Below are 27,415 nucleotides of genomic sequence, written 5' to 3' on the forward strand. Positions count from 1 at the left end.
AGTGTATAAGTGAAGTGACATAACGTGTTAAGTAGAAAAGTAATTCCACCCGTGATTTCTTTCTTGCGAGAAAGGAAATTCCCGCATAAGGTACTGCGGCGCCTCAACATTTAGTCCGAACCGGATACCGTACCTGTGGAGTGGAACCGGCCTACATTCCCCGGTTCAGTATCGAAGCGATCTCGCTGGTCAACGAAGCGATCATCCGAGAAATTGGTCCGGTTGGTGCCAGCGGTGACATTTTTTCCGCCGGAAAGGACACCATAGACTGTGGAATCTCTGCACAACAGACCGTGAGAGATTCATACCGATCAGCGAGAGGATCGGTACCGTCGAAGCCTTCAACTAGTCAACGAGGCGCACAGTAGAAGCATCCGTTCTCCCTGTTCAACCAGGCGAGCAGTCGTGGAAATCCTGTCCAAAAGCGAGATCTTCGACACCACCGAAGTCTTCTACTGATCAACGAGGTGCACAGTAGAAGCAGGATTTCCCGCCGATCAACAAGTCGATCGGTAGTACTGTAATTCTTTACTGGTTGAGGAATCGACCAGTCGAGGAAATTCCGCCGATAAGCGAGAAGAATGTACAAAGCGCAACATTCTTGACGTCGGTAAGGATACCAACGAAGTGAGAAGCATCTACCGATCTACGAGGCGATCTGCACCGTTGAAGCCTTCTACTGGTCAACGAGGCACACCTGTCGAGGAAATTTCGCCGATCAGCAAAATCGGTACGAAGCATGACATTCTTTCCGCCGGCAGGGATACCAAAGGAGAGAGAAGCATCTACCGGTCTGCTAGGCGATTGGTAAAAGTTAAGCTTTCTGCTGATCTACGAGGGTATCAGTAGCAGCAAACTTCGTCAATAAGGTGACCATTCGAGAAAGTCCAACTAATCAATGAGCCGACTAACAGTGAACTCCATGAGCTACTACTCGCCAAGAGCTGTGACAACTTCACAGAGCTCTGTGTGAAGCCATTGAGCTTGAGCTGAGCTTGATTGGCCGCCCGTGGTTGCTACTCCAGTATTGCCAGATCAGCTGCACTTATACAAGGAACCAACCTAATGACTGTTTGGGACTAACAGACACCCTCAGTGTATAAGTGCTGGTGATCTTCTATTTTTAGGCAACAATGGCGCCTGCCACGTCAGAATGCAGACCAATGAGGGGAAAGGGTGAGGAATTGATGATGCATTGAACTGGCTTCCACGTAGACCGTATATACCACTGCATCTACGCCAATTCATGCGGGAGTGTATGGATTGGGGGAAAGGCATAGCAGAGAGGCTTGCTCTTTGGTTAGCAGACTGCCTAAGTATCAAGCGTAAGGAAAGGCATGCTATAATAATGAGATAGAGTGAAGCGTAGGGAAACGGTTTCTTGTCCGTTTCTGGTTCTAGCGTTTTTGCTATGTATGTGAGTATGGAAGATTGAGAGTGGAAGATAGAAGCAAGTGTAAGACACAAGTACAAAGTACGAGGAAAGGGACGGGCCTGGGATTGAACCCATGCATATGAAGCAGAAGCGGAAGCCATTAGACCACCCACCCCGTCAATCACAGAGCTCTGTGTGAAGCCATTCCTCACAAAGACTATCACAGACTTCCATACGATTGAGCACAGTCATCCATATGAGGAGGAGGAGTCAGAGTCCGTTCAGGACAAACTCTCTGATCAGTCCTGTGCGACCCAGCTTCTTTCCGAAGAGACATCCGATTTCTACCGTGAAGAGCGTTACCTGGCATCTAGAGGAACTCTGAGGGATGGGACTGCGGCTAATACTAACCAAGTGGAGCCCAATACAGAGGAGCACTCTAGGCTGTCGTTTGTAAAAACATTGAGTGTTACGACAGCTACCAACGAAATGCAGCTTGCGCAGGAGGAGCCCACCGAGCAATCAGAGAACGTAAAGACATCATCAAATCGAATGATGCTCTTCACTCATTCGGGATTTGAAGCAGTTGCTCGTACTCGTCAAACCGGAAAGGGTACCCTACTTCAGAATAATTGGAGTTGAGAATAAGTCCTCAACCGGTTTGAATCGAATGTACGACCCTCAGCGTGGTCTCTAATTTCCCAATAATTATTCCAGAGATTCCTTCTGGGCTTCTTCAAAGATTTCTCCGAAAAATCCTTCAAAAATTCTTCCAGAAATTTTCCAACCACTCCTGCATGAATCTTTGAAGAAATTTTTGAACCACTGAGAAAGTTTTTGGAGGATTTTCGTAATAATTATTCATAAAGCTTATTAGTGGAACACCAGTACGTTAATTAAAAATCAAATTTAGTACCTATTGTTCCCTATCGTTGCATCCTTAAGGTCTGAAAGGCAGTCTTCAGTGTCGTGGACTACACTCTATTTGATAAATTGCTGTAATAATTATTAAAAAAAAATGTCCATACGATTCCATGTATAGTATTCTTGAAGAATCTCCTCCGGCAGAATTTCTAAATAAATGTTTATATGATAAGCATGATTTGGGAAATTAGTAGAGAAATTACTCAGCTTTTCCAGGTGAAAACTATAAGTGAATTTCTTTTTTTATTGTTAAGTGTTTCAGCCCTAGGCTTGTTCATCTCTAATGAACTTTTTGAAAAATTCTCGAGAAATTGGTATGTCTGGTATAATAGCATAATTTATATGTAATGCTGGAATACCTTTATATAAATCTCTGGAAGAACTTCATCAGAAATCTGAACGAATTTATTGAGACACCTTGACAAATTTATGTAGAAATCGCTGGCAGATCTTCAAGATTAGTTACCAAAGCATCGTTTCCCAAACTTGGCTGTCGCGATCCCCGCAATTATCTGAATGTTTCTTCAATATTTCGGTTTAAAATGCAAATGTTGCCGGTTTTACATTTTTAAAACAAGTACTGCCACCCATAGCTCAAGACTATATACTGTATTTTGTTTATTGAAAGATTAAAGCATGTTAAAAAAATGTTTTAGGCGATTTTTTGATTTACCGTCGTTGGGGTGACAATGGGTCAAAAAGGGATGTAAACGAATTATTTATTGAATAACAATCGCAATTTAACTCCAATAAACTTCAAATTTGGTGTTTATGTACTTTGATGGTACATTAACAACTGTTCAAAACATTAAAGAAAAATATTTATTCACAGCGGCACCACAAGTGAATGAAAAATGACCCAATCTCACCCCATAGAGGGGGTGACATTGGGTCACTGTAATTGAAATAACTTGTTTTTGATAATATGGTTGCAAAACCATTCACACCTGAAGAAGATTGATGAAATACGATGCAAACAAGATGAAAAGATATCCAAGATGTTTCACAAGTATGATAAACCCACTTAAAAGAACGATTATACCAAAACATTGAAGAGCTATGAGAAAAAATATGTAAACACAACATTCATCGTCAAGTTTACATAAATTTTCTATTTTTTTCCCTCGAATTGTCTTCAAAGTCTCATCCCCATTCCCCAATGGTGTACTGAAACAGTGATTATTTTAATTATTCGCAAATAGTCAAATTTCGGAGCGATATTCCACGATCAATACATTTCAGGCAGATGTTGATGTCATAATCACGATATTTCAGTGTTCCAACTCCTTTGTACTTCCAGATGATGTTTCTATAATATGAAAACACTGATAAATAATTAAATAAAAAAAAACAATCCATTTGATAAAATTTTACGATGTTGCTGCGCACGAAACACAGTTGCTGGATTGAGAAGTTGTCAAAATGCGTTGCATTGTTATTTAATGTACGGAATCCTCAAGTAGACTAGTTTGATGTTTCAGAGATGCTGTATTTAGAAAGAATAAACACATCTTAATGAGAAAGAGAACTACCGGCACCGTAAAATGTCAAAAAAGTGGACTTGCAATTTCATTTACTGTCGTTCTTGCTTGACCCAATCTCACCCCCATTTTTGATGTTTTAGACACCGTACCGAAAAAAATAAATTTTTTGTTGAAAAATCAAATACATTCCGGAAAATACGTGTGAAGTGTAATGAAAAGACTTTAAACCTTCTACTTATATAACGGTAGAGGTTAAAGTACATGCGTGATACTTTGCACAGGAGAAATTTAATGTTGTCAATTTTATCTAATTTCAACATACAAGTTTATTGATATAGTAAACAAAAACTACTATTTCTAAAAATGTATATTGTGATGAATTATGTGTAATAATATGTTCCCTAGCATATGAATTATTAATTTTAGTAATATCACCGTTATTAGCTGAAATATTTCATAAATCATATTTTTCCGTTTTGACCCAATCTCACCCCCCAGACCCATTGTCACCCCCATCGACGGTAGTTGATATGGGGTAACATTGATCACCTATATGAACAACGTTCGGTAATACTGAAAATGTCGTTACTTACTTAAACCATGGCCCCTGAAGCCGAATATGAAGGCCAAACGCTTACAAGTCATTTACTTTTTGAGTTATTTTAAAATTAAAAACACCTCGAACCACGGAATACGCCTGAAGGTAGGCAATTTCCTAAAAGTATTTTACATTGCTAACAGTAATTCGGTAATGTTGCCTAATTGAGCATACTTATAAAAGTTTTGACAACGGAATCGTTTTCGGCGATGTCATTTTTAATAAGAATCACATTTTGCTTGCTTATATCGTTTGCAGAACTTATGTGAGGCATGAATCTTCGGTAGTGTCATCCTTAACAATTAAAACCATGATCTCGAAAAGTTGACAGATTTACGCATCAAGTAAACGCAATTTTCACAAAAATATCAACTTTTATTAACTCATGAATATAAGGCGGCGTCCATTTATTACGTAACGCTAAAATTTGAAATTTTCGACCCCCTCCCCCCCTCCGTAACGCTTTTTGTATGAAAAATTTCAAATTTTTGTATGAGCCGTAACGCTTGAGCCTACTCCCCCCCTCCCCCTAGAGCGTTACGTAATTTATGGATGCCGCCTAAGAAAGAGAAACACCATTCATGATATGGAAATGTTTCATCAATAAATGATAATACGAACTTTTGATGAGGTGAGTCATTCCGATCAATGTTACCCCGGTGATCAATGATACCCCGGATTACGGTACTTCAAAAAGCGAGCTGACGAGACGTTGGGGAGTTGGGGAAAACAAGGTTTTGAAGGACATGACTGTTCTTTTTATTAGTTTCGAGAAGATTCCTGAAGGATTTTAAGAAGCAATTCATGGAACAATCCAGGAGAATCTATGACAAATGAAGGTCAAAAAGTCGAAAATATTTTCTTAAAAGAAGGAAGAAGGAGAAATTCCTCATAAAGCAATTGACCTTTTGTCCCTAAACCAATCTAGGGGAATCGTAGATAGAATGCTGTGAAAATAGAATTACTGAAAAATTTTCGTTGGAACTCCTGGAGGAATTCTTGTATAATTTATTGGATTTTTTTATTGAACATTACTATAGGAATCAAATGGAGAATTCGGTGGAAAAATTACTCACTAAAAGGATTCCTGGAGGAGTGCATATGGAAAATACTGGTTTCAGCGTTAGACTGCTGAGAAAGGAAACTCTTGAAAAACATCATTCAGCAAAAAATCGTTGAGCGAATATCTGTACGAATCGAAAAGAGATTTGCTGGAGGAATTTCTAGAGAAATTTTTGGAAAGATCCCTACAGGTGTACCTGAATGTGTTTCTGGAGGAAACTCTAGAGTGAGCAGAAATTCTTGAAGCTCTCACTCGAGGAATCCGGATAGAAATTCCTGCAGAATTCGTAAGATAGTTGTGTATGTTTTTTAGATACTCTATGATTTGTACTAGGATTCTTCAGTAGATAATACATATGCCTTAACAATTTATCGAAGATCCCAAGCAGCAATCATTGTAGGAATTTATATAAGAGTTCCTGAAGATTTCCTTGCCGCAAAACCTAAATGAATCGTTCGAACACTGTTAGAAAAATCGAATCTTAGGAGATATTCTTTGAGAATTCGCTACCAGCCCTGTGATTACCCTCCTACGCGACGAATCTTGCCAATTACCTCCATTGATTTTGCACAAATCGTGGATTTAATTGCAAACCCACCCAGATCGAGATGATAGGCCAAGCGAAACCAAAACAAACAAACAAATCATACCCGTTAATTAATTTGATGGCGCTGCTTCCGACCAGGAGACGACCAAGAGAGACTTCCCACAAAGACAAGTGACGAACTTTTGAACCATGAAGGCAGTCCGCTGTTGACGATGACGATGGTATGAAACGAAACGACCAATTCCGATAAATGTTCAACATCGACGGTATTTGTACGTGAAACGATACACGCGGTGTCATATTTGCAATCGCAACACTCCCTTCTTCCTTTCCCAGCTTGATCATCATCACCATCATCAAGACAGGAACTCGACCTTATTATGTCTGGCTGGCGGGTGCTTCGTATTATCGCTAGCAAATTGAACTTCCCGCCGCAAGTCGGTCGTCCGAACGTGAACCAAACGATGACACAACCCGACCAGTAGATTACGACAAAATTTTGAACAACCGTGTCAATCAAAACAAAATCTTTTAGGGTTTCGATCTACTTCGTCACAAGCGCTATTATTCGCCACATTTAACATGAAATGTTCCACTACGGCGCAAATTCGAACTTACAAACAATATAAATTCCTTTTTCTAAGTCTAGTTTTGCGAAAGCTGTTATGGTTCGTCCACTTTTACACCAAAAATGCAATAAAACTACAGTATTTCGATAAATTACTTCAGTTCAATTATCCACTTTTCATCGAAATCGCATGGACGAAGACGTACCGAGCGAAATCTTAGAAGCGAGCGACTGAGCAACACTACAATACGATTCGAATTTCCCGCCCTCCTGTGTAACTTACTTCACCGGGCAGCTATTTACACTATGAGAAACCTTCGTACATCTTCACTGAAAAATTTTATTCCAATCACACACCGTAAAACACAAACAACACAAACAAAATTTTAAGAAATTACCCCAACGACCGCCTAAAATTGCAAACGTAAACAAAGTTTTTCATCCGTCTGGACTGAGAAAAAAAACTTGTACGCATTTATGTGTGCGTGATGTTCAGCGTAGGAAACGATTCTTTTGATTGTGATTGGTTTTGCTGCACTGTGAGCCGTCATGCATTTGTTCGGTCAAAAGTAATTGCGCTTATATGGTTGGATTGTATTTTGATAGGGCCAGTAAATTTTAAGGGAAATTCACATATTTCATCATGCTGTGAGAATGGAGAGAGATGCCCGAAAATATAAATAATCTAGTTGAACATTTCATTATAACGTTCTAGTGGTGTAGTTTTATCACTCACTATATAACAGTGAGACGTTGGTTGTGAGACGAATCAAAACTGATTAGGATCGAAATGAAAATGGATAAGACGAATATAGGCAACGGTAAGTAATAATTTCATTGCAATATTTCCAATAAACGATCTAGATTTGTCAAAATCTTGTTGCACAATGCGAAAGTTTTCCAGAGAAAAAGTAGTTTGGCATCGGTTTGTAACAGCATTATTAACTGCAATACTGGGAAAATTGCAGGATCTCACTGATACGACGGATATTAGAACATAACGTAACATAACAAAGCGTCTTGTTACAAAAAAAACGTTCTAACTGCATAACAAAATCTATCACAATTCTATTATAATCCACTGGTCGGGAACACGATGTATCGATGCGGCAGCAAGTCGTGCCTCGTTAGGTGACTCTATACTGCGCGAAGATCCTTCCCGGGCTCAATTTCCGATTCGGGTTTTAGGGGGAGCGTGGAGATGGGAGGAAGATGTTTTTCGCCTTACACCGGAAAATTACGCCAATATATAACGCCCGGTCGTTTTGTGGGGAAAACACGAATTGCTTTCAATTCAGCACACGTGGAAACGTCACCTATTTTTGGGGCGCAACAGGGAGGAGGTTTAATGCGATAGCAATGGCAGTATGGAAAGGAGGAAGAATATTAAATGAATAATATTCAAAATGGTTTTGATTTGCATTGAAATCTGCATATTGGCTCATTTATCGTTCATCATCTGCTAGACAAAAAGTTTTAGAGATAAACAGCCACGATATTGATTCAGGTACTTGCCTAAAAATGTTGTTATCCTCCTGGCACTGCTCCGAAATTTCTTGAGTTATTTGCCCAGGACTATTTGCAGAAATTTCTCAAAAAATTCATGTAGGGAATTACCAAGGGATGTTTTCAAGAATTTATAAGAATTTCTAACTAAGTTATATTATGGAAACATTTCTCGATTAAAACCTATTTAAATCCTGTAGTAGAAAACTCTAGCAAATCTCTCTGAAAAAACTTTTTGATTTAAGAAAAATCTAGAAGAATACTCTAATCAAATTGTTGGAGTAATCATTGAAAACAATACCAAACGAAACCCTGGATATTCTAGAGAAATCCTTGAAAACCTCGAACTAAATCCCTGCTGAAACTATTAAGCAGAACTAAACAAATGAAATAATCGCTATAGTCTTTCCCTAAATGCAATTTACTCCAAATATACTCCAGATATCTTAAGAAGAATCTGTTGGAGTAGTTCTAGAGGCAATCCCTAGATAAATCTAAGGAGGAAATTTCTAAATCATAGTTAAATTTCTGAAAGATCTACAGCAGGAATTCCTGGAAACCCTTGAAGAAGTTTCGTGGAGGATTTACCGAAATAATTTCCAAGGAAGAAGAATTCATGGAGAATTGTTTGAAGGAATTCCTTTGAAAATGGCTTGATTAATAACTGAAAAAAATCTGAGTAGAAGCTCTAACAAAAAAAAATCGTTCACCAAAACTTCATCATAACTAATGACATATGCACATACAATGTACGTTTGATGATCAATGTACTTTATCGAAACACCAAGCTTCCACAACGCAACTACATTCAAAATTTGAATCAAAGAAATATAATTCAAATTGCAAAATTAATCCAAATTTTAAATTCAATCCCCCCAGAGCGTACCCCATCGAAATCCGAACAATTCGAAGGATAATTTTACAGCTTGATTACATCGTTTTGCAATCCGGCAAACTCGGCATGTCCGTCGTCGGTATTCAATTTGCAAATCCAAATGATCTCGAATATTTTCCCCCTTCCCCCTGCAAGCAATGGAACGAAATTTCCACACTTCCATCCAACAACAACAACGCTTGAAAATGGAACGAGAACAAGGGAATGATTAAATTAAATTTCGAACTACACTCCATTCGAATTGAATTGGCTCTAGCCGGTTAGCTAGATAGAGAGCCGACCCGACCTGACCGGGGTACATAGTCGTCATGCACTCCAGCGACGGTACTGACCTGGGAAGGAAGAAGGGAGTAAATTGCGAAAAAAATAACTTTGAAAGCGAATATAATAATAAAATAAACTATGGAATCGAACCAAAATGAAACGATGGCACGGTGCTTCATTTATCGTTATTGAAGAAAATGTCATTTTTGGGATGTTTTCAATTACACACAATCATTTAATCTTACTAAGACTTAGCATATTGATTGTTCAAGTGCAAACTCAAGCGCTATGAGGCATTACGGAGCCAATTTAATTTTAAAATTACTTACAAACTCCATCTGTCGACTACCATGATAGCTAAAAACACTCTTGAACATACACTCAGCAAGTGCATATAAGTATTATATTTCGTACATCAGAACTTATGATGTTCAAACTATTGAGGTTGATATGATGAAAAGAGAGTTTGTAAGTAATAATAAATAATAATTATGGTAAGTCCTTGAAACATTTGATGTTTGTTTGTAATGGACAATATTGCAAAACGGCTTCAGGCATAAAATAATTCGTTAATTCGTTAAAAACTAACATTTTGATGTTTTTTTTTTATAATAACGGTAAACTAAGCACCGTGCCTGGGATACCGTCAGCAAAGAAGCATCTACCGTCACCCATCACAAACCCCGAGATTGAACTGGGACACGTTTGAAAGGGAAATTCACCGGTAAGCAAACACCAGGAGAAGGAGGAAGCGGCAGGAAACCAACTATTAATATCACAAAGGAAAAACGAACCGAAAATTCAATTGAAATTTAAATGCAGATCACGATAGAGGCACAAAGACCGACTTGCCCGCCATGGTTCACTGTTGGACAAATGGGATCGACTCGGCTTACTACTGTTGAGCATTCGACGATCTACAAGGACCCCAACCCAACGAACTCCACACTTGCCACGCGCATTTCACAAGAAAGCCGATTTGTATGCGTTTGTTTTTTTTCGCTTCGTGCTCTGAAAATTATTATTAAATTTAATTAAAACAGTCCCACGCTCCAATCGTTCTCTCACAATTAGTCGACTTCCGTGTCGTGTCTGCGAATCCGGCGTCTCGGGGGTGCCAAGCTAGGGAAAGAAACCAACAGGGAATCACCGGATTCCAGCAGCCATCCCTCGCTCCTAGAGGGTGAATAACAACAAGGACACACTTCTTACGAATAAGACCCGACGAAAGACGTCGCGAACTGCAACGACCGGCGAGAGATGGTATGTAATGAATGACGATGAGTTGAACGTAATAATAGGATTACAAAAATTAGAGAACAGAGAACCCTGTGTGTTCCCTGTGAGAATCTACCCCGGAGGAAACAAAAAAAAAAACACATCCGGAAGGACGTGCTCCGGTCCGCCTCCCTTATGTCCCCGTCCCTTATTTGTGTGGAAAGGACCGAAGGAAGCATCCGCGAATCTAAGCTGGTATCGTACCTGTACGAGTACTTGTACACGCCATGCTCCAGCGACAGGGAAGTGAAGCACAGTCCATCTGTTTCGCACACGTAGTTCTGGTCCTTGCAAATGTCACAGTGACATTTTAATAATTCTGAAACGAGAAAGAAGAAAAGTCGAAAAAGCAGGATTTAAAATATGACTCCAAAGACATTGCTATTGTGAGATTCGTGAAAACAGTGTGACGTTATTAAAAGTTGGCGGCAAGTCAGGGGCGATGACAGTTTCGTCGCTTCGGGGGCTAGAGCTCCAGCGGAGATTTATGGGTTTTAATTTAGCATTGGTGCGATGAGGAGATGTGGGGGAATGGTAGGTGCCAAAACGAATGATGGTTTGGAGGCATTGTGGAGAAAATGAAATCTTTATAGATTGTAAGATTGGATCGTATCTTGTGGAAGATTATTTTCTGTTAGAATACATAGCTTCCATTAGTTCATTGTTGTGGGACGCAGTGTCAATCGACACAATCAACAGTGATCTCTTATTCAATTAATACTACATGATCCAGAACTCCACTGTCTCACATGTACTTCTGTTCTTTCTAGTAGTGCAAATGACATGTACACTGTTCATATGAGAAAAAACACAACTCTGACTTAAATTTATGACAGATCAAGTAAAATAACCAAGAACATGGTGTTTGTATGCCACGATTTAGCTTGAGAACAAGTAAACGGATTAGCATAGTTCTTTTACTGCTACATTAGTCTAGGACTACAATGTGTTGCAACGAAGAAGTACATAAAGTCCACTGGTACCTTCTTTGGTACCTTCATGGCTGCAGCGTTGCATTACGCCATTACCTAGAACTGAATTTTCGTCGGATTCGGGCGATACTTCTTCAGTTGTTCCGAAAGTTGTCGGTTTCTAGATCCTATTCCACTGTATACAGCTAGCGTATTCGTGGCCTTTCGCGAAGACGTCGACATCTACCGATCCTTTCTTCAATCATTCACAATTTTCGTTGGCAATTTGTGGGACCTAAGCTGGTTATGTAATCCGTAAAACGTCCTATTGGCATTCGCAACATATCTTTTCGCTTCCAAGAAATCGTCATTGTAACATGTCACAAGTGTTCGAAGATCAACAATTTCCTCATCATGTTACAACTTCAGATACATCCCCATCAAACACTAACTTAGTATGAACAGAATTAGGACTAGCTCTATTATCTCTATTACCTGCGATCATGAACTTTGTTTTGATAGACTGGTAAGAAGTTAAGTTGCATGCTAGTCCGTTGTCTAGTGTGGTGCTTCCTGCAAAGGGCTTATAGCTCACTGGAAGCATTAACGTGTAGTGTCTTTTTTTAATTAACTGTAAAGCTTATTCTCTCTGTTTCCTTCTTCAGAGGCACGAAGCGTTCCGCCACTGCACTGCGATTATTTCGATTGGTACGATATCGTCCGTAAAGCCAAGGAGTATATGAAGTCGTATAATGATAGTGCCATTTCTCTGTATGCCAAATACCCGCGTAGCAACCTCGAGTGTAATTTTGAAAAGAAAATTTAGAAGTAGGTACTTCTCATTGCGACACCTCGTCTGAAATTCGAACCATCCTGCGCTGACCTGCACTTATCAGGCTAATTAGTTTCACCGGAAAACCATGTTCAGTCATTATCTGCCAAAATTCTTTATTTTTTTCAATGATTCGATGATGAGTCTAAAACTTGTACTCCTAGGCCGTTGTCGAGTAGCCATTATGAAAACTAGCTAGATACTCGCAGACGGAGGAATCATCGAGCGGTCTAAGTCTGTTAAACAGGTTCCGCGGCAGTATTTTGTATACCGTCAAACGGGGCTTCTTTTGACATTATTTCCACATTCTTCAACTTTGAGGTTTTGTAGCTCTAAGAATTATGGATGGATTGCGATAATTCTTGCATATATCTTAGTTGTATATGTACGTAACAAATGTGCAGAATATGAAGCAAATCCATCAAGAAATAAAAAAAAATACTTGAATAGCGAAAAATATGTGTTCTTCAAGACAAAAATGGGGCTACTTTGGACATATTTAGAAAGCAATACGATTTGATAATACAATGATTATATTCGCATAACTTTTGAACTGATTCTATAGATTAACGTCTATTTTGACGTTGTTGAACGTTTTTCGTTGATAAACATAATTAAGAAAATTGTAAAGCGCGAAAAAATACACATACCTATATAACACTTTCCAGCAAAATATGGTTTTGTAGTGTTTAATTTCTATTATGAAATTTCAGTTTTACTTTCTTTTAAATAAAACTGTCAGCTACGACTGCTTGATTGTTTAAGTTGACACAATCGAATGATGCAATTACCAAGTACTGCGACGATTAATAAGTTCTGATTAATAATGATTAACATCTGTAAAAAATCTTAATGTTATATTAATGATATGTATAAGGATCTCATCAATTGCTGTAACTAAAAGTAATTTTTATTTAAAGTGTAATGCATGAAGTACAAGAATAATGTTTCACAAGATCATAGGCAATTCAAAATTTTACATTTGTAATTATTTTGGTTCTCAATAGTTTTGATATGGCTTAATGGTAGTCTATTTATAGCAGATGAAGAATGAAATTGTTTTGTACTACGGATTCATGTAAAAATGACCGAGAATTATTTTTTCAAGGAATATGGTTTGAGTTTACTACCAATACGTAATAAAATATATATATTTGATGACTATTAACTATCCTGAATCCTTGGTTAATTTTGTTGTTGTTGTTGTTAAATATAGAAACCAACGCTTTAACATAAAATATAAGTCATAAAATTAAGACCTTTGATCAATTATTTTTGTAACACAACAATTTTTAACATAAAATTATCACGAATTTTATGAAACATGACGATTCGATAGTTTTGTGACGCTCCCAATAAGTTTCCACGATATGTGAAAAATTCGAACAATGTTTACATAGCAAATGTTTTGTGCCTTGGTGATATGTGTTCGGAATTTTTAAATATATTTTCGTGTTTATCCTGTTATTGTTGATGTTGTTCCGAAAAATGTTCATGTCTGGTTGTAGAGCATGTTTTGGTCAATAAAAGTGCTGAAGACACAAAATAGCTCAGATTAATATTCATGCTGCAAATAAATCAAAAACACGAATGTCCAAAGTAGCCCCCGGAATCAAAAGTAGCTCCGTTTGACGGTACCGAGTTCTGTAATTCCGGCATTCTTAAAACATGTCCTGTCAACCGTATCCAATCGACTCAAGGCTTCAATTCACTACGATGAATTAACGCCGAATGGATGAGTCTTCTCCACTGGGCTCGCATCTGAATTTTCGTCAAAATTTAGTTTTCAACATATCTTCTTATGACCTTCCAGCTGGACTAACGCTTAGTCGGATTGTCCCATGTTGAAAAGTAATCGCATATCAGTCCCACTACAGATTACCGCAACGTGTAACACTAACGTGAACCGGGTTTTGGTCATCTTTATATTTTTTTTCGGAAAGTTATCGAAACTGCAAATTGTCAAAATTGCATTCAGATTCAAACATATTTCAATCTTCTGCATTTTTTTAAATATTCGTATAGAAAACGAGTTTGTAAAGTTCTCAGTCCATTTTCTCTATGTCTACTTTTTACAGATAGGACTGACCTGGGAAAGAGGCACCTATACTACACACGAAATATAAGACAACGTTATTTTTAACTGCAAGATAACTCCAGCTTGCCAACAACAATCAAGGCAGGCTTCGATAAAATCGGTAATTTCCTTTTGTTGTGCACCTCCGATCTTTCCTGACAAACATGAAAAAAGGGCCACAGTTTTCTATGCACTAAATATTCATTTTCATTGGGAAAAGTAGAACGATGCGTTTTTCAAAGCTTTATGTTCAATCAGATTAAATGGTGCTCACGTCACATTACTTGCGTTATGTGCATTAATTGATTTTCATTCGATTTTTATCACTTTTGAAGAAATACGAAAATGTGTTTTAATCAGTTACGCGCTTTTTTCATGTTAGTCAAATGTTTGAGATCTGGGCTCACAGTGACAGTTCGTGACAGCGGAATCTCGGCTCACTATGACGTACAGAAATTTTGTATTGGTTTCTCCCTCCCAGGGACTGACATGCGATTTCAGAATTTCACAATATCAGTGATATTAACTGATGGCTGATGGTCTAAAACTGTCAATATCACTCTCAAGCTATCAATATCATTTTGATTTGACAACGAACAGCAGTGAAGTGACACCGCCCTCTAAATCATATTCACTGCAGAATGAGTGATCACGTGGTAATTATCTAAGCTTTCAATGTTTTTCGGTGACCAACAAATAGTTGCCATTATTCCACAGTACTGTCAAAAATATTGTACCGATAAGTTGCCGAACTTAATTTCAATGATATCCATATTCTATCACCATCAGTGCCAGAGGTGTCGCGTGCCCTACATGAAATATTTTGCACATTGCTTATTTAAACAGTAAATTGGTGATAAAACTTATCGGAAATAACAAAATGTATCAATGTGTGCAAATATGCATTTTTACATATAGTATGCATTTTTACATATAGTATGATAATGATATAGTGATGTTCTACTTGATTGGGAAATATTTTTAGCTTCACATTATTTTTGTGTATTCAGCAAAACATATTTATAATACATCTTCGAGCTGTTTAGTGAAATTCTTATAAGTAAACCCGAATTAAGTACTATACCCAGGGCTGGTAGCAAAAAGTGATGCCGAAAAAAGTTATTTTAGTGACCAGATTTGAGAAATAAGTGACTAAATAGTGACTTCCGATTCTCGAAAAAGTGACTAAAAGTGACTTGAAAATCAAAACGTAATTAATTTTTTTTTTCAGTTCTACAACACTGTTTTACGATGAAGAAGGGAATTCCCAATATGATCTACTATAGGTAGTAGGTATAGTAGAGTAGATACCAAATTTGGTTATTTCCAAAATTTCAAGATATTGACACCAATTTGTTTAAAAAGAAAAATTAGCATTTACACAAATAATCCTTTTTTTGCAGATTTCCAAACATTTCAAAATTTAAGAAAGATGTTTTGAAGAAGATCACCGTTTGTGTCTTTTATATCACCAAAATATTTTATTTAATAATATAAATTTTAAAAACAACTTGGCGTACCTATTTGTGAAATCAATTTTTTTGTCATTTTACATTTACATTCATACTCCCAAAAAATGACTTCTTTAAAAACCGCTAAAATTGAATTCATTGTAAACTGTATAGATCTCAATTTTTTTCCATTACTCCAAGTCTATAATAATTTAAGATTTTGTTTAGAAAAAATATAAGCGCATAGATGAAGTTGGATCAAATATAAAATGCGCGTGAGGATACTTTCTATTACCTTTATTTTGTGTAACTAGATCAAGATTACGGAAAATATAATATTTGGCCATCAATCAATATTTCAATAAAAACGATGATAAAATCGTACGAATATGATTCTTAAGACCAATGTATCATAGATGCGTCCTACGAACGCCGAGCGAAATTGAAATTTTCCATCAGCAAGTTTGATGGGAGGTACGTTTGGCCGAAATGACATTTGGCATAAAGACGATAGGTTTGATAGGGCGTTCATCTGGGTTATGCTTTTAAAAAAGTTTTTAGCACAAAGCTTCTGATATTTTAATAAAAATTACTAAGACACGTTCATGATTCACTTGGTATTGGTGGTTATAGTTGGTCGAATTGTCATAAACTATATAATTAAAAATACTTTAATACCGCGCATATTATTGTCAAACATAAACTGCGTGGCTTTCTAAAAACCTCCCGCCGAAGTGAATCAAAAGTACCAATAATAAGATTCAACTGCCCACATTTCTTTGAAGAAAACATGCATGATTTCATGAGCGATTCAATGAAATCGATAAATTCTTAGAAGCATTTTTGTATTATGTATTAATCCATTCTCAAACAGCTTCGAAAGAGGTTCTTTCAAAATTTATTCCTAGAAAGAATTGATAATATACTTTCCTGAAGGATGCTTAAATACATGCATAAGAACAACAGAGGAAGAAAAATGCTCATACTCTACCGAAGGTCTATCCGGCCATTTTCAAAGGTTTGGTTTGTAAATAAAAACTATCCTAAGAAGTATGGAAAAGTTTCTAATCCCAAATAGAACATTAAATAATTATTCTTTGTTTTGTTTATTTTTTGTGTTAAATACCTATATAATTGATTTTGTAAAATTTTAAAAAGATAATATGGTTTGGTTAAAAAAGACGAATTTCAAAGACAAAGAGATTAATTTGGATACATATTTTAAAGTGTAGTGTTCGATAATAGAAGACAAATATCTAATAATACACCACAAGAGTTTTTCAGAGATTTTTAAAAAGAATACTTAACATTTCAACCTTTAGTTTTACAACAATGCACTTACCCAGACAACCAAAATGTACGTATAACGAAATCACCTGGAGGCTTTATATGTGCAAAATTTCACTTATTAGATGTCGCAAAGAGGCCTTCTACGTACAAAAGTGGAGGCGATATGCGTGCATATATTATGTGATGAATAATAACATACAATGTGAGTGTATAAATATTCTACCGAACCAACCTGTGATCTTATGCGACTAAACTTATGATAACATATGTTGATTTGACAGCTGCTACGGATTGATGCGACTTACTTTGTACGAGTGTACGAGACGAAACAAAATGTATAAATGAACTCAGAAAAGAAGTGTTTTATGCGAGGAAACTCATCAAACTGACGAGTTTATCCACGGTGTTTTGCGGGTTTGATGTAATTAGTATGAATAAACGAGTTGTAACGTGAACTTTCATGCGATTTCTGGTTGTCTGGGTACACCATACTAATGATAACTTAGATACTCTTATAAATTAAGTGGAATTCTATGAAAAATAAACTTTTTTCACAAGAAAACCATGAACTAAAGTTTCGAACTGACAGGAAAATAAATTAAAACTTAGCCTAAATAGAAAGAAAGCCGATTCGTAATTTTCTCTAGAAAATTTAGCTCAAAATAGTTGAGAAAAGTGACTTTTTGACGAAAAAAGTGACTTTAGTTGAAATGGCTTCAAAAAAGAGACTTAAAAGTGACTGGCTTATAAAAAGTGACTCGCTACCAGCCTTGTATACCACTTAATTTCACTGGAGTTTCTATCCTTGGACAGATACGCGTATTTCGTCCCCAATTGTAAGACTATTTTCAGTGTCGTGTGCTAGACTCGACCTATTTATTGTCCCTATTTTCAAATTTATTTTTCTCATTCTTCAAGCATTGCAGCTTGCATTGTGTACTTGGAAAATTTAAGAATGCAAAAATGATTAGCAATCCAGGCAAGTTCGAGCGCACAATTTTGTTGTGTAAATCCTTCTTCAATCAATAACATACCTACCTTGATACCTTGATGGCTACAGCGTAGCATCACGCCATTGCCGGGCGTATTGTAGAGCTCCATCTTCGTCGGTCTTGGGCGAAACTTCTCCAGTTGCCCCGAACGTTTAGGGTCGCCAGGTCCTCTTCCACTGCGTACAGCCAGCGTATTCGTGGTCTTCCCCGAAGCCGCCGGCCTCTACCTGGTTCCCTGCTGAATATTATTTTCGCAATTCTTTCTTCCGACATTCGCACTAAGTGACCAGCCCACTGAAGTCTGCCGTATTTTACACGATTGATAATATTCGCATCTATGTACACTTGATACAACTCGTGATTCATGCGTCTGCGCCACACACCATTTTCGAGTTTCCCACCGAGTATTGTCCGCAGCACTTTACGCTCGAAAACACCGAGAGCTTTCCGGTCTGACTCTTTCAACGTCCACGCTTCGTGCCCGTAGAGAGCCACCGGAAGAATCAATGTTTTATACAGGGCGAATTTAGTTTCGGTTTGCAAGCTGCGGGACCTAAGCTGGTTACGTAGTCCGTAAAAGGCCCTATTCGCAGCCGCAACACGTCTTTTCACTTCGCGGGAAACGTCGTTGTCACATGTCACAAGTGTTCCAAGGTAAACAAATTCTTCAACAACTTCAAACACATCCCCATCAAACACTACCTCAGCACTTACACCACCATGCCTGACTCTATCTCTACCTGCAACCATGTACTTCGTCTTGGTAGAATTGATGGTCAGGCCTATCCTCGCTGTCTCCCTCTTCAGAGGCACGAAGGCCTCTTCCACTGACCTGCGATCGATTCCAATCAGGTCTATATCGTCCGCAAAGCCAAGGAGCATGTGCGACCTTGTGATAATAGTGCCATTTCTTTGCACGCCAGATCTCCTAATAGCACCCTCAAGTGCAATGTTGAACAGTAAATTCGAAAGTGCGTCTCCCTGCTTCAATCCGTCTAACGTCACGAACGAGGTTGACACCTCGTCTGCGATCCGAACACTTGATTTCGAACCATCCAGCGTAGCACGTATCAGCCTAATTAGTTTCGCCGGAAAACCATTTTCAGACATTATCTGCCAAAGCTCATTTCTTTTCACTGAGTCGTACGCCGCCTTGAAATCAATAAACAGATGGTGAGTCTGCAAGTTATACTCCCGGAATTTGTCTAGGATCATTCGCAAGCTAAACATCTGGTCCGTTGTCGAACGGCCCTCACGAAAACCAGCTTGGTATTCGCCGACGAAGGACTCCTCGAGCGGTCTCAGTCTGTTAAACAGGATGCGCGACAGAATTTTGTACGCCGAATTCAGCAGGGTAATTCCTCTGTAATTGGCACACTCCAGTCTGTGCCCTTTCTTGTAGATAGGGCGGATGAGGCCATCCAACCAGCCGGTGGGCAATTCTTCGTCCTCCCATACCTTCAGAAGTACTCGATGGATCGACTGGTAAAGCTGCTCGCTTCCGTGCTTGAGAAGCTCGACCGGGATCTCGTCCTTCCCAGCAGCCTTACAGTTCTTCAGCTCGCTGATAGCCTTTTTAACCTCTCCTATGGTCGGTGGGTCCACAGCTTGATCGTCATCATCTATGTTCATCCTGTTCCTCGCTACATTTCCATTCTCACCGTTCAACAATTGCTGGAAGTGCTCCTTCCACCTGGCAGCCACCGCCGTTTTATCGGTCAGCAAATTCCCTTCTCGGTCATTGCACATGGCGGGCACTGGTAAGGTATTGTGCCGCGCACCATTGACCGTTGCATAAAATCTCCGCATATCATTTCGGTTCATGCTTTCTTGTGCGTCAGCTACCACACTTTCTTCGTGCTGCCTTTTCTTTCTGCGGTGGATTCGCTTTTCTTCGGCTCTCGCTGCCCTGTACCGCTCTCTGTTCTGTCGGGTACCGGCCACAAGCATACGGCTTCTGGCGACATTCTTCATGTCTGTCACCCTCTGGCACTCTTCATCGAACCACTCGTTCCGTCTTCGTCGTTGACCAGTGCCGATCACTTCCCGCGCCGTAGTTGTCACAGCTTCGTGGATAGGGTCCCACAGGCTGTCGACGTCTCCAGCAACGTTGACTCTTCCCAACTTCTCGTCTAGTTGCTGACGGTACTGCGCAGCTACCCCATCAGTCGACAAGCGTTGTATATTGAAGCGTGCGTTCTGTATGTTGCGGAACTCGTGACGCTGGATAACCGCGCCCGAATTTTAGCTACAACGAGATAATGATCCGAGTCGATATTAGGGCCTCGGAAGGTCCTGACATCAATGACATCTGAGAAATGTCGTCCATCAACCAGCACGTGGTCTATTTGGGAGCAGGCATCGCCACTCGGGTGTCGCCAGGTGTGTTTGCGGATATTCTTTCGTGCGAAGTAGGTACTGCTGATTGCCATCCCTCTAGCAGCAGCGAAGGTTACTAGCCGCAGGCCATTATCATTGGTAACGGAATGAAGGCTTTCCGTTCCAATAACGGGTCGGAAGAAATCTTCTTTCCCGATCTGCGCATTTGCGTCGCCAATGACTATCTTGACGTCTTGTTTTGGGCACTCTCCGTAGGCCTTATCCAGGCTCTCATAGAACTCATCCTTCATGTCATCGGGCTTATCGTTCGTTGGCGCATATATGCTGATCAGGCTGTAGTTGAAGAATTTGCCCTTCATTCTCAACACACAGATTCGGTCGCTTACCGGTTTCCACCGAATAATTCGCTTCATCTGCTTCCCAATCACTATGAAACCAACTCCACGTTCTGCTCTGTCGCCACCGCTGTAGTAGATGTGGTACTTGAATGAAGTGTTGGCGATGGGGTCCACCGCTCGAAATTCGCGTTCTCCGGTTCTCGGCCAGCATATTTCCTGGATAGCTGCCACGTTCACGCCGACATTCCGCAGTTCACGAGCCAGGAGCCCAACACGCGCGGGTTCATTCAAAGTTCTCACGTTCCAAGATCCAACTTTCCAATCGTTGTCCTTTATTCGTTGCCGGGTCTGTTGCCGTAAAATCAATCCGTTTGCTCTACTTTTGCCTTTCTTGGTTGGTGAAGAGTCTTCGATAGGCCACCTAACCAGGGTTGCGCTACCTACATCGTGCTAGAGGGGCTGCCTCCTCGATGCTGACACGATACAGCATCGTCCGCTTGTTCTTTACATGATGACCACGGTCATAGCCATCACAACCATCCACCTTTATCAGGGCTTTGGACCTGTAGCTCTGGTTCTCAATAGTTTCAAGTTCTTTCGGACATGCTACTATGGTGAGCCGTCATGCGCTAGCGGTGTTACACTCTAATAACTTTCCATATTGCATGCACTAAGTTCGCCAGAATTTGCTATTTCTAGCCTATCAATGGGTGAAACAAATTTACATGTATATGGTAGGTATGTCTTTGATTTTTATCATTTTGATTATGATTATTAGTACTTTTCAAGCTTTAATATGGATATCCTTCTAAATTGGTGAACGAACACTCGATTGTTTCGAACATAATATATTCTATTAGGAATCTTTTAAGCGCGCACGAATCTGACTAAATAGTAAAACCTGTTCAATTTATTCGTAGAACAGGTTGGTTCCACACATGTATGCTTCAGAGCGTATACGTATTACTAGGCTGTGAATGTATGTGGGAGCTTCGTTATATGGGATTTGGTTCAACAGGGGCAGTAGAACAGGTTGAACGCACAGAAGGACGGCATGTATCTTCACCATGCTCGTGCTGCGGATATCAAGCGAGCTATTTTCATGATGGATGTATACGACGGGAACGATCTTGGCGTCTTGGGAGAATTAACATGCTATTTTCCATCTAGTGCATGAGAATCAGCACTCTATTGAAAACCCTCATGCTATTTTGAAATTCTGTATTGAATTTGCTGTGGTTCTTTAAATATGTTTGCATATTTTTGATTCAAAGTAGACCATTTGTTCTATGAACAGGTTGAACAGGCTGACGAGACGTCTCTAGTCAGTACACTGGTGATGGAATAACCAGCATGATGTTGATAGCATCCAGAATGATCTGAGTTGTATTGCAGTCGGCCAATCGAAATCAGCACATGGTAAGCATTAATAGTGACAGCGAGCAACTCTGTGCGATTTACGGCAGTTAAGTCCTCCTCAACTGCAAAAAGCTTTTGTGTGCGTGGCCTACTACGAAGCCGACAGCCTAGTCCTAGTTCTCTGTTGAATATTATCTTTGCTTGTCGTTCTTTCGGTATATGACGACAAGGTGAACAGCCCAACGTAGCCTGCCGTGTTTTATGCGCTTGACACCAGCAGTATATAACTTGCGGTACAACTCGTAATTCATAGGAATAGGATTTGAAGCAGGGTAAACTTTTGATCCGTCGTTGATTGGACTTCTCATGCGGTCTCAATCTGTTGAACAGAATTCCAGCATGATTTGTACGCCGAATTGAGGAGTGTTATCCCTCGATAATTGGCGCACTCCAGTCGATGCCCTTTTTTGTACAAAGGGCAAATGAAACCATCCAAATAACTAGTAGGCATTTGTTCTTTCTCCCATATCTTCGGAATGATATGGCGAAAGAGTTCGTGCAGCAGCTCACTTCCGTGTTTGAGAAGTTCAGCCGGGAACTCGTTCTATCCAGTAGCCTTTTTGTACTTCATCCCATTAATAGCTTTCTTTATCTCATCTAGTGTTGAAGGTGGTACAGCCTGTGAATTGTCATCGATTTGAATTCTGCTACCAGATCCACATCCGTTATCTCCGTTCAACTATGTCTCGAAGTACTCTTTCCACCTGGCGGCATTGTTTTATTCGTCAACAATTTTCTTCGTATTTGTTGCACATGGCGGGAGAAGTCGCTGTTTTTCTCCGCACACCATTGACAGATTCGTAGAGCTGTCCCATGTCGTACTGTTCCATAACTTCTTGCGCTTGAGCAATTACTGCCTCTTCATGCTCCTTTTTCTTTTTGCGATGGATCCGTTTTTCGTCTTCCTCTACTTCCTTGTACCGCTCGCTGTCTGCTCTGACGGGTACCAGACACCAACATCCGGCTTCTGGTCACGTTTTTCTCGTCCGTCATTCTCTGGCACTCCTTGTCGTACGAACCGTTCCTTGGTCTTCGTTGAACAGAACCTATCACATCTCTCGCTACTGTGCTCATCGCTCCGTGGACTGATTTCCACTGATCGCTTAGGTAGATGTTCTCGTTGATTACGCTTATCCGCTTGCCGAGCTTCTGATGGTATTCCGCAACTACACCATCTGCTGACACGCGTTGGATAGTGAAACGCATCGATTGCCGATTTCTAGAACTCGAAACGGATGATAAACGCGATCGAATTTTGCTTGCGTGCTAAGTAGGTGCTGCGGATGACCATCCTACTGTTGGTAGCAAAGTTCACTAAACGACGGCCGTCATCGTTAGTAGCGGAATGAAGGCTCTCCGTACCAATGTAATGATAGGACGGAAGAAATCCTCTCTTCTGATCTGCGCATCAGGTCTTGTCGAGACATTTGTAAAACGCATCCTTTACGTCATCCGGTTTGTCGCTTGTCGGTGCATTAACGTTGATCAGGCTGTAGTTCAACAAGTTGCCCCGAATCCTCATTGCGCACATCCGCTTGTTGATCGGCTTCTACCTAATAACGCGCTTCATCTGCTTCCCGATCACTATGGAGCCGACTTCGTATTCAGCTTTTTATGTGGTAGGTGTTATATTTGAATGCAGTGTTAGCGACAGGATCCACCGCCCTGAATTCACGTTCTTCAGATCTTAGCCACCGCACTTCCTGAATAGCATCCACGCAAACGTCAACTTTTCGCAAAGGTCCTGGTCTCAAAGGTACCGAGTTCCAATCATAGTCCTTATTTCGTTGTCAGGTCGGTTGCCGACAATAACGTTCGTTTCGTCTTACTCCATTTTTCGTAGTGATCAATGAATTCGGTATGTTATCTTACCGCGTTATCCCCGCGGGGTCGCGCTACCTACATTACGTAGATGAGGCTGCCACCTTAGATTTAGTTGACGTGATACAACACTTCTTACGTAGCCGCTGGATGTCATACAGTCATCGCTCGGAACGTACCTCCCTTCTAGCTGATGTCAGAAGGACAATAGTGCGCAAATTGCACTACCAGCTATGTACTCAACCCTTAGCTTTGATCCGTGGAAGCTTGAGGTAGGAACATCTGAGGACCAGAGCTGTATTGGACGCTCCTTTCTGATTGTCGATTCACGTCCCGGGACACTGAATTCACCTTGGGGTTAGCGAACTCGTGATGTATTCTTCGCCGCCACACACCATTCTCCTGCAGATGGCCAAAGATGGTTCTTAGCACTCGTCGCTCGAAGACTCCGGATCCTCCTCTCATGACTATAGAGAACTACCGGTCTTATTAACGTTCTGTACATGATACATTTGGTACGGTTGTGAATCTTTCTCGACCACAGCTTCTCTTGGAGCCTATAAGTAATAGACGACGAAAGATAATCTGGGATAATACTTTGTAGGCAGCGTTTTAAATAGTAATTGCACTATAATTTGTCGATATTTTGTAGATAGGGCGTATAACGTCTTGATTCTACTCCTCCGGTAGCTGTTCCGGCTCCCAGATTCTGATACTGACTGAACCAATGCTGCAGTCGGCCTTCTGATACCGTGCTACAACATTGCTGCATTCTTCTCCTGTAAACCTCTTTGCAATAATGTAAAGGCTTCGTTTTTATTCTGTTGTTGTTCCCGAAAAACGGACTAGGTTCTTTTTTTAGACTTCTATACTGCCCATAACTGCAAAACAGTCACATTCGACATTTTTGACAAAATGGAGTTAATACCATGGAGAGTCATTAAATGGTAAATACTTTTGATCAACTTACTAAAATCTGTGAGATTGTTCTAGAAAATTCGAAAAAAATACCAAGTTGTTTTGTCACATTGGTAATTATAACCGCATAACAGTCACATTGAGATTATAAATGAGCCTCGTAATGTGATAGCAATGAAGTTTATATCAGAATTATTTTCTGACAATTCATCTAGTATGCGATAATAGTTGTACGAAATATCAACCTCTTATAAGCATTTTCGAGTTCCTAGTAATTTTTAGAAATTTTAGTTTCCTCCCATACTGCCATAAAATGCACACTTAGTATTCCCTTTACTCAATGCCTACTTTTGTCGAATGTTACAAATATGCAGTTATGGGCAGTATAGCAAACCAAATATTTCATAGGCCACCCAGCTGGTGCATAGCTACTTTTCTCCATGAGACCAAATTTTCGCCACTATTTCCACAAGCATGAACATAGAACAAGACTTTTGTCAAGTGCCATTAAAAACCTCCCGAAAATGTCGCAACACACTCGGAGGTGATAGAACCCAAACAAAACGACAAGAACGGCACTGGGCCTCCCCCACCACCTGCCAGTCAGTGGGGTGAATCCTCCTTCCACTCCAGCACAAACCAGAGAACAAAAAAATGGAAACCACACTGCCGACAATCCAAAGAACTGCTGACTAGAGTGGCCCATAATGTTCAAACTACAAGAATCTTAAGGTGCCCCCCTGAATTTGTATGAATTTGTATTTGAATCCCCAGATTCATCTGTGGAAGTTTGAGCGGAATCCGTGAACCCCACAGAGGGGGGGGGGGGGTGGTTCGTTCTATCTAAAAGCACTCGACTCAGAGGGGGAGATGTCTTGGCTAAAAGAGCTTGAGCTATGGAGGAAATCAACCAAATATATTGGAAGAATGGTTCGCAACAAGTTTGATTTCGTGTTGCCGGTAATAGAACAACAGATTAACCGTCAGTTCTCATGGGACGGTTGCCGAAGAAAATAAGAATGCCGACAATAGTCGCAATCACATAAAAAGTTTGAAGCTTTGTAAAAATGTTGCAAAACAGATTTCGATAATTCTGTCGATGTGACGATAGAGGATTAACTAGCACTCAAGTGTGAACAGAAAAAAAAGTAATTTGACATCGTATGTTCGAGATAATTGCACGAGAAGTGCGGCATCGGCTTAGAATGCCGAGAATAGGTAAATAGCTCTATAAGTTTCTTGTTTCTAAACGAAAAGACTTCTGGTTTATTGCAGTCTCTTTGGAGAATATTCAAATCAAAAATGACAGAAACTCATCAAATTGGTGAAACCTTTTTACTCATATATATTTTATAGTAGCTTCTGAGGGTCCAAAAAACAAATTTGAGAAGTATAACTTAAAATTTATACAGTTTGATTTTTTCTATACAAAAATGGCCCACCTTACCGCTCACCGCCCGCCGCGCGGAACAAACACTTACTTGTTTTATTTTTATCCGCCGTCAGCGTCAATGTTTGCGGCGAATTATGCGACTGCGGCGATGACAGCGAGGATGACAATGATGATGATGCCGAAGACGAGAATAGTGTCGCTCCGGCCGGAGTTTCAATCCCGGCACTGTCCTCGGAGCCACCGTTCTCATTCGAGTTTAAATATTTTCCATTAATCTGCTGCTGTTGTTGGTGGCGATGGTGCTGTTCCTTGACTAACGACCCCGTCGCCGAATCGCTATAATCGTTGGGACTACTACTGCTGCTGCGTTTGCTGTTCGTATGCCGAAGGATTCTTGACGAAGCTGCCGCAGCTGGAATGAGAAACGAGAAATCAAATTGAGAGATTAGTGGTTGTTTTATTTTTCAACTTTTTTTGCAATGGTTTGGGTAGGGGATTGGGGGTTGGATGGCCACCCTGAAGATTAAAAAAAAAAACAAAGGTTAATTATGCTGAACCCACTATTTTCAATGTCTCTGTCACAAAAACAATAAAAAAAATACATTCAATACGAAATGAAAAAAAATGTAAAATGATTGTTGTGTTAAAAATACATTTGATTAAACTGTGACAATTTGCATATTTTTTCAATAGTTTCCATTGAACTCTGACTCAGTACTTTGAAATTTAACAGCAAAATGGACATTTTTTAGAATCACGCTAAATTCTATGATCAGCATTTGTCATTCATGAATTCAAAGGATGCATAAGCAATGTTGACGTTCTTAACAGAAGTTGCTTACAAATCTAGCGTAATATTTGAAAAGAGCCTATCTGTAAAACATAAACATTGAGAAAATCGCGCGCGAATATTCCGTACCATATTCATTAGTCTTATTTCAAACCTATACACTTTTTTGCAAATTTTTATTCGTTTTCGACACTTAGTCTTCACCTGAACCAATCATTTCAAATCTCATACAATACAACAACTCGTGCAAACGATGAAATTTAAACAACATCGCCAGATTAGTATTTTTACGAATCTCAAAACCAGTTATGCCCCTTCACTTAGGCCCTTTGATGGAGCAT

General features: G+C 39.7%; 1 protein-coding gene across 4 annotated transcripts in view; it reads right to left on the minus strand.

Annotated features, from left to right (window-relative positions):
• LOC5572069 (TGF-beta receptor type-1) overlaps window positions 1-27,415 on the minus strand; it is a 237,164-nt gene that overhangs the window by 119,134 nt on the left and 90,615 nt on the right. For all 4 annotated transcript variants that reach the window (XM_021847886.1, XM_021847885.1, XM_021847888.1 and 1 more), the window contains 2 exons: window positions 26,373-26,696; window positions 10,707-10,821 (listed from right to left, as the gene is read on the minus strand). In XM_021847886.1, the coding sequence (XP_021703578.1) occupies window positions 10,707-10,821; window positions 26,373-26,696 (439 nt within the window). The remainder of the gene's footprint in view (window positions 1-10,706; window positions 10,822-26,372; window positions 26,697-27,415) is intronic.

The sequence above is a fragment of the Aedes aegypti genome, chromosome 2 (genome assembly GCF_002204515.2).
Source record: "Aedes aegypti strain LVP_AGWG chromosome 2, AaegL5.0 Primary Assembly, whole genome shotgun sequence".
NCBI classification, from domain to species: domain Eukaryota; kingdom Metazoa; phylum Arthropoda; class Insecta; order Diptera; family Culicidae; genus Aedes; species Aedes aegypti.